The sequence below is a fragment of the Gorilla gorilla genome, chromosome 6 (assembly GCF_029281585.2).
Source record: "Gorilla gorilla gorilla isolate KB3781 chromosome 6, NHGRI_mGorGor1-v2.1_pri, whole genome shotgun sequence".
NCBI lineage: Eukaryota > Metazoa > Chordata > Mammalia > Primates > Hominidae > Gorilla > Gorilla gorilla.
In genome coordinates, this window is record NC_073230.2 from 20,083,883 (window position 1) to 20,096,114 (window position 12,232).

At 45.7% G+C, this 12,232-nt stretch overlaps 1 protein-coding gene across 1 annotated transcript in view; it reads left to right on the forward strand.

The window, feature by feature from the left end:
- The window catches only part of SCIN (scinderin), an 86,202-nt gene that overhangs the window by 51,646 nt on the left and 22,324 nt on the right, over positions 1–12,232 (forward strand). Inside the window, exons 5-9 of the mRNA XM_004045116.5 lie at positions 1,570–1,662; positions 3,762–3,894; positions 4,518–4,606; positions 5,339–5,554; positions 7,847–7,968. Of these exons, the coding sequence (XP_004045164.4) occupies positions 1,570–1,662; positions 3,762–3,894; positions 4,518–4,606; positions 5,339–5,554; positions 7,847–7,968 (653 nt within the window). The remainder of the gene's footprint in view (positions 1–1,569; positions 1,663–3,761; positions 3,895–4,517; positions 4,607–5,338; positions 5,555–7,846; positions 7,969–12,232) is intronic.

A 12,232-nucleotide genomic window follows, 5' to 3' on the forward strand; every position in this document is an offset into this window, starting at 1 on the left:
ATATTTGGTAAATGCTTAGTTGAGCTCAATTTTAAAGTGATCCTTAGAGATGATACCTGACAATATATGGCATCTCTCTACCTCTGGAGTTAAGCCTGTTTTTGCTAAATCCCTTGGGTTCAATTCCCAACTATGCTGCAGTCCTTTGAGAAGCTAATTAAGATGCCTGGCTAATATGGGAATTGTGGTCTGAAAATTAAGAGTTAGAGTGTGCCTCAAATCCCAGACTGGGTCCGCCCGCTGGGAGGTTTCCTAGTATTAGATATGCCCTTAACACAAACTGTTTATTCCTAACTATGGTCTTAGTTGGAGGAGAATTAGAAAAGTATATGTGAAGAGATCTTTGATGGCTCTTACAAGCTATACATACTTCTAGCAAAAGTGTTTTTTTAAAAAGCTTTTGGTCACAAGTGTTTTAGTTTTTTTTTTTTTTGCTTGATTCTATTTTTAGCAAAAAAGAAAAACTGCATTACAATCATTTAGCATGTACAGTATCTAAAACATTTTATTGATCACAGTACAAATAAAAAGATAGGTATGTTCCCAGAGGACGTAAGTTCTCTGATGCATCTCTAAATTTGAGAGTGTACTTACACTCATGCAAGGATTAAAGTACATTTTTATTGTTTTCTGGTATTTTGCAGTACACATTTTTATGCAATATATTGTAAGGAATAGTGAATATAAAACACATTATGTAAGGAACTTATTGTGTGTTAAATATTTGTTGTGTCTAAATGAACATCTTTGCATTTTCTAAACTTGAATTTATATCTATATTATAAAAATTAAATTATTTAAAATAAGTTTATATTTGATTCCTCCTTGACATTCTATGCTGTTTGTGTTAATAAATTAATTAAGGTACTCATAGACATATTTTTTATTTTAATATAAAGAAATTCAAAGCAGATTCAAATGTATTTTCTACCAAACACTTTTTTGGACTTTTGGATTGCATCACATATGCACAGAATAGATAAATTCATTTATTCATTATTTTGACAAATACTTACTCTGCGTATACTATGTCCCAAGAACTGTTCCAAGTGCCAAGGATACAGCAGAAAACGAAGCATGATTTGGGTGATCAAGAGCTTGCACTTTATCCTATATGTCAATAATTATAGTAGTATTTTACCTCCAAATAGTAATTTTGATTCAAATCTTTATTATAATAAACTCATAAAACTGAGAGATTATTTCTAGAAGCAGAGGTCATAGAAGAAATTCTGCTGCAGAGCTGAACATAGAGCTCAAATTTTAATTAATTCCTTCTAGCTTTCAGTAATATGGACACCTAGGCTCTCAAATTAGGGATTTTCCTTTCTTGAAATTCATTGTTTGAGGTTGCAAACAAGCAACCTCAGTGCTTGTTTACTTAATGCAATTGATTGATTTGGCCTATATGAAAAGGACTACCTTGTATGCATTGATGAGAAGTGTTTGAGCCTGGTCATTTTAATTGCAAATATTTTATAATCCATGTCTTTATACGTGTATTTTTCTAACTCTGCATCCTTCAATGGGAGATCTTTATCTTTGCATCCACTGCTCACTTTTTTCCAGGTCTTAGGGGAAAAGCCAGAGCTTCCAGATGGAGGTGATGATGATGACATTATAGCAGACATAAGTAACAGGAAAATGGCTAAACTATACATGGTGAGTTCACTGTAACCAAATTTATTGTTTCTACAGTACTGGGTGTAGCTAGGGAGGCCTGTATTGGGAGGGATTCCCGTTGCTGCAGTTGAGAACTCTCCTCATTGCTCTCCAAGAGCAATGTGTAGATAGAATCAGTTCTTTGCTCTTGTATTTTTTTAATTAAGTTTTAATACTTTTTGTTATTTTTATGAAAAACAACAAATATGTGAACTTATTGCTGTGACTTACATAAAATTATATATTGTTGCTGTACTAGTTTGCAACAATCTTTTGATATATAATACTCAATACAATGTTTCCTTTATGGAGTAAAAATATTTTATCAGCTTTTTCTTATAAATTCTTGATAAGAATGTAAAGTCTTCACCCTATTTAAAACATTGTCTTTAGCCGTAATGAAGGAGTTCTTTGTTACAGGAGGGCTGAGCTACCAAATGAAACAGCTGGAGGGAAACAGGGTAAAAACAGTTCTGTTCCAGGCATTAACATACCTACTTCCATATCAGCTCTATAGCACATGATTAGGAGCATGACTTTGCACAGGACATAACCACTCTGGGTCTAAGTATTCTTATGCACACACAAAAAAGAAAGTAGGTTCCTTCCAACTCTATAGTTTTTTTTATTCTTTGTTTGTTTGTTTTTTCTGTTGAGGGTAACAAAAACTGCAAGACACTCCAGTTAAGGAGGTTGCTACAGTGGTATTCTTCCAGTGTTCCCTCCCCTTGCAACTTTCTAAGGGTGTGATTTGGAGCAGATCGTAAATCTCTATGCAGAATTTAGTAGTTTTCTCATCTGTAACAGAAAGAAACTATATTTGCTGCTCTTTAAGGGATTTTTGGCTCCGAAACTCTGTGATTTTACATGAAGACCAAATTAATAACTTGTTTAGCGTAATTTCCTTTTCATAATGAATAAGTGGATTTTTTTTCTTCTAGATGCAAAAGGAAATATGGTTACCATTTCTGCTAAATACTGGTAATTTTAATATGAGCCATACAGAAAGTGTTAGCTAAATATTTTGTGACTGCTTTTAAAAATTACTATTTCTAAAACTCATTTTCAACAGCCTAACAGATATCTTTTATTTCACATCATCAACCAAAACTGTTCTCCCTCTTGGACAGCATTATGAACTAAAGAAGTATTTTTAAATGGGAAAATATTCATCCTGAGTCATAGCTTCCTCTAGTGGAGCTATGCTGTATTACATGGATATAAAGTATAAAGTTCCTTTGAAAATAATTCGGGTTTCTTAACAAGGCTGGCAAGCAAAATCACCTGGGGCATTTTCAAAACTGCAGAATTCAGACTCCACTCTGGTCCTGCAAAACTCCACTAATCTAGGGAGGGCTCTGGAATCTGTATAATAGATAACTAAACTGTAGCATACAAGCTGGCCATTGAAAACCAGTAAATCCTAACCTGCACATGAATATCACTTTCAATTTTGTAAGACCGCTTAAAAATTTGTTTTAATAGTCTGTAGTCATTTCTAAATGTGACAGAAGAAATTTACTTTGATAATTTATACAAAGTTTACTTAAATTGCAGGACCTATGTTGAAAAAATCTTTGTGCATAAACTATATCAATATCCTCCTTAACAAAGCGACTGGTATATAGTAGATAGTAAATGTTTAAACTTCATCTGGTGTGTACGTAATGATTTTAAGATTATTACCTACTTGAAAAGATTGCTCTAAAATGTACAAGAAATAATCATGTAAAGTTAATTACATGATGCTTAGTACATAAGAGCATCTGAATAGACCTCAGCCATTATTATTATCACTATTCTTTTCTGATGTTTTAGGCACAGTGTCAAAACTTAACTTTTTATTTGTAGTTCCTTTACCCCAAAAGACTTTCAAAAAAATTAGAGTATAATTAGTCTTGTGGATTCTTTTCATTTTCTTTGAAACAGTTTTATTGAGATATAATTTATAACCATAAAATTCTTGCATTTAAAGTGTGCAATTCAATGCTTTTTATTTCATGACATTTACTGAGTTGTACAACCATTACCATAATCTAATTATAGAACATCCTTATCATCCCCAAATGAAAACATGGAGGTCATGGTTTTTATATTAGGTTTCAGATGCAAGTGGCTCCATGAGAGTGACTGTGGTGGCAGAAGAAAACCCCTTCTCAATGGCAATGCTGCTGTCTGAAGAATGCTTTATTTTGGACCACGGGGCTGCAAAACAAATTTTCGTATGGAAAGGTAAAAAATTCCATTGACGATGCTGTATTTCAGATTTATAGATATTTCCTCTATAAGGGTAAATAAAATATATTTTTTGATTTAAAAAAAAAGCCCACCTTTTAATTAAGGCCTGATCTATAAATGTCTCACATAAAATGCAGCCATTTTCCTCCTACCAACATCATATACCAGGGATTATGGAGTTAAAAAAAAAAGCATTTGGGCAATATAAAAAGAATTGTTTTACAAATAACGTTTTTTCCTGTATTCTTAAATACACTTAATATACTAGGAAATTTTTGCTATTCTTTTTTTCTTTTTTTTTTTTTTTCCGTCGCCCAGGCTGGAGTGCAGCCCGCCACCACGCCCAGCTAATTTTTTTGTATTTTTTGTGGAGACGGGCTTTCACTGTGTTAGCCAGGATGGTCTCGATCTCTTGACCTCATGATCCACCCGCCTTGGCCTCCCAAAGTGCTGGGATTACAGGCGTGAGCCACCGCGCCCGGCCAATTTTGCTATTCTTTCACTGCTGTATTTAACTTCAATTATAATCATGTTTATTATGGTACACAAGTATTTCTTAATCATAGAATGTCTTCCTTCTCTGAAGTTCTTTCTCTTTAATTTACCTTGTATTTTAGGTAAAGATGCTAATCCCCAAGAGAGGAAGGCTGCAATGAAGACAGCTGAAGAATTTCTACAGCAAATGAATTATTCCAAGAACACCCAAGTATGTGTGAAACTGAACTGGCTAGAAAAAAATAGAAAACATGGGAGCTCATGACATCTCCACGAAACTCATGAAAAAGTTTGGGTCAAAGTAACGTCTGTATGTGAAGTGATTCTCCACCTGCCTGTCTGCTGCAATCTGGTGTCCCTCTTCTTTATCTGCGTGGGGGTTAGAATTTTTTAGGAACTGCACATCAGACGTTCCATAGAGCTGCCCATTCACTTCCTCCACAGCCTTTAATTCAAGATAGTAAACCACAGTAGATTTAGCTAAGAGCACTTAAGAGTTATTATTCCTTAGAGCAAGTTGTGCATACTTGGCCTGAAACCCAGATGATATTTGTCTTCATCGAAATCAATTTAGACCCTGGCTAGTTACTCCTTTCCTTTCGAAATCTCTCAGCCTCATCTACTCTCCTCATTTTATGTCCCTGCACAAGGAACACAATGAGATAATTTCTTCCAGGTCACAGAGCTCTTGTGAACCTTATGTAGAAAGACAAACTTATTTTACTGCAGGGGTAACATATTAAAAAACTTGATTCTTCTCTCAAATATTCAAATTCAGCGGCAATTACTTTAGTTGTGAGAAAAAGCAATTTTGGATTATATGAGCTTGATAGCTAAACCAGGATAATTTTCCATTTCCTTAGTTCTGTCTCCACTGCCAGATTCATATTTTCCCTTAATTTCTTATTTTCCTGTTTATTATTATTATTATTTTAAATTTCAGATTCAAGTTCTTCCAGAAGGAGGTGAAACACCAATCTTCAAACAGTTCTTTAAGGACTGGAGAGATAAAGATCAGAGTGATGGCTTCGGGAAAGTTTATGTCACAGAGAAAGTGGCTCAAATAAAACAAATTCCCTTTGATGCCTCAAAATTACACAGTTCTCCGCAGATGGCAGCCCAGCACAATATGGTGGATGATGGTTCTGGCAAAGTGGAGGTATTTACCTGTTTTTGTTTTCGTCAAGCCCATTAATGCCAGTGTATGTAGGGGGAGGGCGGGGGAGATCACTTGAGGACAGGAGTTCGAGATCAGCCTGGCCAACATGGTGAAACCCCGCCTCTACTCAAAATACAAAAATTAGCCAGGTGTGACGGAGCTCGCCCGTAGTCCTAGCTACTTGGTAGGCTGAGGCATGAGAATCGTGTGAGCCTGGGAGGTGGAGGCTGCAGTGAGCCAAGATCATACCACTGCACTCCAGCCTGGGTGACAGAGTGAGAAATGTGTGTATACACACACACACACACACACACACACACACATATAAATGTGTATATATACACATATATCTGTGTGTATATATACATATATATTTATAAATGTATATCTAAATATATTTATACATATTTAATGGCTCTCCACAGCCTTCCTGAGAAGATCCATCTTCAGCTGGACCCTTGACCCTTTCCGTCATCTTGGCTTCACCCTTCCACTGCCTTGAGGACTGACTTCCCCTCTGCCATCTAGCTAATGTTCCTACGCCTCCTTGGCAACTCAGTTAAATCACAAGCCATACCTTTTCTAAGAAGGCTTCCCTCAGCGCTGAAGTGGCCTTTCTCTGTGCTCAACCTCTAGCGATACTTTTCACATAATTTATCATATACCTACCACAGAGTTGTCCATTTACTGCCAGATTTCTCCTAGACCTCTCATCAATTCCTTGAGGACAGGAATGAAATATTTCATCTCTATATTCCTAGGGCTTACTACAATTCTTGGACCAAAGTATATGGTCAAGAAATTAGTGAAATAATTTTTCCTCTTTTCAAAGACATGAAGCGTGAATCTAAGCGGCATGGGTGTTGGAGAGTGGGAAGTGCCAAGGGAGAAGGTCACAAATGTCCCTCATGGCTGTTGTCAGAGGGGTATCGACTTCTGGGTCTGCATCTGTCCCCTGCTCAGACATTCCTGCCGGAGCTCAGCCCTCCTGGCAAACTTGGTCCCCAGCACCAGCTGTGTCCTGGCTGCAGCCTTCTCCTGTGCCATCCTAGGGCTGCTGAAATCCGGGGGCTCTCTCTAGGATCTTGTGCTCTCTCTAGGATCTAAGGCTTCTGCTCACTAGGATAGTATGGGGTGGCCTGTCTCTAGAAGCACTGCACTGTTCCTGTCCACTTGCTTATCTTCAGATTTCAAAGCAAAGAGTCTGCCCTTCCCAACCGAGAACTTAGCCAAGTGTGCGTGTGTGTGTGTGTGTGTTTGCTTGCATGTACACACACAGTGCCTGGCAGCCTCTCCTTCATTTGTTACTCTCCTGCTTCATCTACAATTCTCATCTCTCCAACTTGGAGGGTCTTTAATCTGTGCTGAAGACGAGGAGGCAGAATGCAAGTGGTTCTGCCTGCTTTTCTCCCAGCATCACATTTCGGTCTTATTCCTGGATGGCACCTTTTAAAAACAGAAGTCATATTATTGGCATGGTCTTAGTCTGTTCAGGCTACTATAACAAAAGTACCATAGATTGGGGGTTTAAGCAGAAACATGTATTTCTCACCAGTCTGGAGGCTGGGGAATCTAAGCTCGAGGTTTTGATGGGCTCAGTGTTTGGTGGAGGATCCACTTTCAGGTTCATAGACTTTTTGCTGCATCCTCACATGGTGGAAAAGGAGCTAGAGAGCTTTCTGATTATAAGGGCACTAATTTCACTCATGAAGGCTCCAGCCTCATGACCTAATTACCTCCCAAAGGTCCCACCTCCTAATACCATCATACTGGAGGTTAGGATTTCAACATAAATTGTGGAGGGACTCAAACATTCAGTGTGTTGTAGCATTTTTAGTATTTGGTCACAGTCTATCAAGTTTTGCCTGGGAAAATAATAGTCCGCTATCTTAAAGCACAGGGAAAAAAATATATATATATATGTTATTTCATAATTGAAGAAAAAAATTACTATAAAATAGATATATATTTCTGAGCTGAATCTTGCAGTTTTTTATTCCACTGGAGTGTCATGTTATTTCCACTAGTAGATGAAACAATAAGTATTTATTAATCAATGGGCTTGGAACTGAGCTTAATACTGTAGAGGAAGCAAAAGACACATAAAAGTAGTTAAAATGTCAATAAATTGGCAAATTGATAACCATTTCTTTGCTTGATTTGTAAACTAGTTAAAAAATAATTTGAAAGTTGTTTAATAATGGATTTGAACCAAAAATTATTTAAAGCTTATGAGAAATATTATTAGATCAAGAAAATTGTAATTTGTTGTGTATATTCCATTCCTTCCAGATTTGGCGTGTAGAAAACAATGGTAGGATCCAAGTTGACCAAAACTCATATGGTGAATTCTATGGTGGTGACTGCTACATCATACTCTACACCTATCCCAGAGGACAGATTATCTACATGTGGTGAGTTTATACCGGGCAAAGATCTCGAGTTCCACAGGAGCCAGATTTTGCTCCAAAGTATTAAATTCTATGCATTATGGGGTAGAATAATCCTATAATCACCCCAGTGAGATTTGTATAGCATGCATGTAGTATTTTCTTTTTACATGATTTTGACTATGTTTTGCAGCTGCCATCCACAGGCAGCAGGAGTCACATAAAGATCATGCTATCTAGTCTAGGAAAAAAGTTTTGATATCCTAAACCAGTGATGTTCTCCTAGTGGATATGTAGTTGAATATCTCATCTTGTATGCAGGTTAACACTGCAACAGCAAGTGTCAGGTACCATGGTTTCTTATGGTTAAAATTCACAGAGGTCCATCCTAATTGGAACTGCAAAGTTGCAATATGGCAAAACCTGTAGGAGATACAATTTGTGATTCCACTGATACCTCAACTTGATGCAATTCTTATTCTTGTTTCCATTAAATTCACAACAATAATGGAAAAAATATGCAACTGTGTTTTCTTTTTTTTTTTTTTTTTTTTTTTTTTTTTTTTTTTTATTGATCATTCTTGGGTGTTTCTCGCAGAGGGGGATTTGGTAGGGTTACAGGACAATAGTGGAGGGAAGGTCAGCAGATAAGCAAGTGAACAAAGTTCTCTGGTTTCCCTAGGCAGAGGACCCTGCGGCCTTCCGCAGTGTTTGTGTCCCTGGGTACTTGAGATTAGGGAGTGGTGATGGCTCTTAACGAGCATGCTGCCTTCAAGCATCTGTTTAACAAAGCACATCTTGCACCGCCCTTAATCCATTCAACCCTGAGTGGATACAGCACATGTTTCAGAGAGCACAGGGTTGGGGGCAGGGTCACAGATCAACAGGATCCCAAGGCAGAAGAATTTTTTCTTAGTACAGAACAAAATGAAAAGTCTCCCATGTCTACCTCCTTCTACACAGACACGGCAACCATCCGATTTCTCAATCTTTTCCCCACCTTTCCCCCCTTTCCATTCCACGAAACCGCCATTGTCATCATGACCCGCTCTCAATGAGCTGTTGGGTACACCTCCAAGCCGGGGTGGTGGCCGGGCAGAGGGGCTCCTCACCTCCCAGTAGGGGCGGCCGGGCAGAGGTGCCCCTCACCTCCCGGACGGGGTGGCTGGCCGGGCAGGGGGCTGACCCCCCCCACCTCCCTCCTGGTCGGGGCGGCTGGCCGGGCAGAGGGGCTCCTCACTTCCCAGTAGGGGCGGCCGGGCAGAGGCGCCCCTCACCTCCCGGATGGGGCGGCTGGCCAGGCGGGGGGCCGAACCCCCACCTCCCTCCCGGACAGGGCGGCAGGCTGGGCAGTGGGCTGACCCCCCCACCTCCCTCCCGGACGGGGCGGCTGGCCAGGCGGGGGGCTGACCCCCCACCTCCCTCCCGGACAGGGTGGCAGGCTGGGCGGTGGGCTGACCCCCCCACCTCCCTCCCGGACGGGGCGGCTGGCCGGGCGGGGGGGGCTCCTCACTTCCCAGTAGGGGCGGCCGGGCAGAGGTGCCCCTCACCTCCCGGACGGGGCGGCTGGCCAGGCGGGGGGTTGACCCCCCCACCTCCCTTCCGGACGGGGTGGCTGGCCGGGCGGGGGGCTGACCCCCCCACCTCCCTCCCGGACAGAGCGGCTGGCCGGGCAGAGGGGCTCCTCACTTCCCAGTAGGGGCGGCCGGGCAGAGGCGCCCCTCACCTCTCGGACCGGGTGGCTGGCCAGGCGGGGGGCCGAACCCCCACCTCCCTCCCGGACAGGGCGGCAGGCTGGGCGGTGGGCTAACCCCCCCACCTCCCTTCCGGACGGGGCGGCTCGCCGGGCGGGGGGCTGGCCCCCCCACCTCCCTCCCGGACGGGGCGGCTGGCCGGGCGGGGGACTGGCCCCCCCCCACCTCCCTCCTGGACGGGTTGGCTGGCCGGGCGGGGGGCTGACCCCCCCACCTCCCTCCCGGACAGGGTGGCAGGCTGGGCGGTGGGCTGACCCCTCCACCTCCCTCCCGGACGGGGCGGCTGGCCGGGCTGAGGGGCTCCTCACTTCCCAGTAGGGGCGGCCGGGCAGAGGCGCCCCTCACCTCCCGGACGGGGCAGCTTGCTTGGCGGGGGGCTGACCCCCCCACCTCCCTCCCGGACGGGGCGGCTGGCCGGGCTGGGGGGGGCTCCTCACTTCCCAGTAGGGGCGGCCGGGCAGAGGTGCCCCTCACCTCCCGGACGGGGCGGCTGGCCAGGCGGGGGGTTGACCCCCCCACCTCCCTTCCGGACGGGGTGGCTGGCCGGGCGGGGGGCTGACCCCCCCACCTCCCTCCCGGACAGAGCAGCTGGCCGGGCAGAGGGGCTCCTCACTTCCCAGTAGGGGCGGCCGGGCAGAGGCGCCCCTCACCTCTCGGACCGGGTGGCCGGCCAGGCGTGGGGCCGAACCCCCACCTCCCTCCTGGACAGGGCGGCAGGCTGGGCGGTGGGCTAACCCCCCCACCTCCCTTCCGGACGGGGCGGCTCGCCGGGCGGGGGGCTGGCCCCCCCACCTCCCTCCTGGACGGGGCGGCTGGCCGGGTGGGGGACTGACCCCCCCCCACCTCCCTCCTGGACGGGTTGGCTGGCCGGGCGGGGGGCTGACCCCCCCACCTCCCTCCCGGACGGAGCGGCTGGCCGGGCAGAGGGGCTCCTCACTTCCCAGTAGGGGTGGCCGGGCAGAGGCGCCCCTCACCTCCCGGACAGGGTGGCTGGCCGGGCGGGGGGCTGATCCCTCCACCTCCCTCCCGGACAGGGTGGCTGGCCGGGTGGGGGGCTGACCCCCCCACCTCCCTCCCGGACGAGGTGGCTGCCGGGCGGAGACGCTCCTCACTTCCCAGAGGGGGTGGCTGCTGGGCGGAGGGGCTCCTCACTTCTCGGGCGGGGCGGCTGCCGGGCGGAGGGGCTCCTCACTTCTCAGACGGGGCGGTTGCCAGGCAGAGGGTCTCCTCACTTCTCAGACGGGGCGGCCGGGCAGAGACGCTCCTCACATCCCGGACTGGGCGGCAGGGCAGAGGTGCTCCCCACATCTCAGACGATGGGCGGCCGGGCAGAGAGGCTCCTCACTTCCCAGATGTGATGGCGGCTGGGAAGAGGCGCTCCTTGTTTCCTAGATGGAATGGCGGCCGGGCAGAGACGCTCCTCACTTTCCAGACTGGGCAGCCAGGCAGAGGGGCTCCTCACATCCCGGACGATGGGCGGCCAGGCGGAGACGCTCCTCACTTCCCAGACGGGGCGGCAGCCGGGCAAAGGCTGCAATCTCGGCACTTTGGGAGGCCAAGGCAGGCGGCTGGGAGGTGGTTGTAGCGGGCCAAGATCACGCCACTGCACTCCAGCCTGGGCACCATTGAGCACTGAGTTAACCAGACTCTGTCTGCAATCCCGGCACCTCGGGAGGCCGAGGCTGGCAGATCACTCGCGGTTAGGAGCTGGAGACCAGCCCGGCCAACACAGCGAAACCCCGTCTCCACCAAAAAAATACGAAAACCAGTCAGGCGGGGCGGTGCGCGCCTGCAATCGCAGGCACTCGGCAGGCTGAGGCAGGAGAATCAGGCAGGGAGGTTGCAGTGAGCTGAGATGGCAGCAGTACCGTCCAGCTTCGGCTCGGCATCAGAGGGAGACCGTGGAAAGAGGGGAGAGGGAGAGGGAGAGGGAGAGGGAGAGGGAGAGGGAGAGGGAGAGGGAGAGGGAGAGGGAGAGGGAGAGGGAGAGGGAGAGGGAGAGGGAGAGGGAGAGGGAGAGGGAGAGGGAGAGGGAGAGGGAGAGGGAGAGGGAGAGGGAGAGGGAGAGGGAGAGGGAGAGGGAGAGGGAGAGGGAGAGGGAGAGGGAGAGGGAGAGGGAGAGGGAGAGGGAGCCTGTGTTTTCATCTTACATGGTTTTGCATGATGATTTGAGTTAATTGAAGTCTAAATTTACCAATGCCCTGCTCAAGGAGGAAATGATCAAATGTCCAACCAAGTAATTTATGTGCATACACCATGCCAGGATATGTCAAGGGATAGGGATTCTGCAACAAATTATATAATGTGAAATTCTCTAACTTTTTATTAAGTGAAATCAGGTAAAAATAGAATATTGCTAAGATGGCTGGAAAAAAGAAAATAATTCTTAAAAAAGATCTTCAAGCAGAGAAATGTGGGCTGTGGGCGTAAGGTACAAAGGCAGGGCAGACGCCTACATTTGCCTACATAGTGATAACAACCTATAATAGGTGTATAGAATATAGATGCATTCAGTCCTCTGCTGATATGGTGAC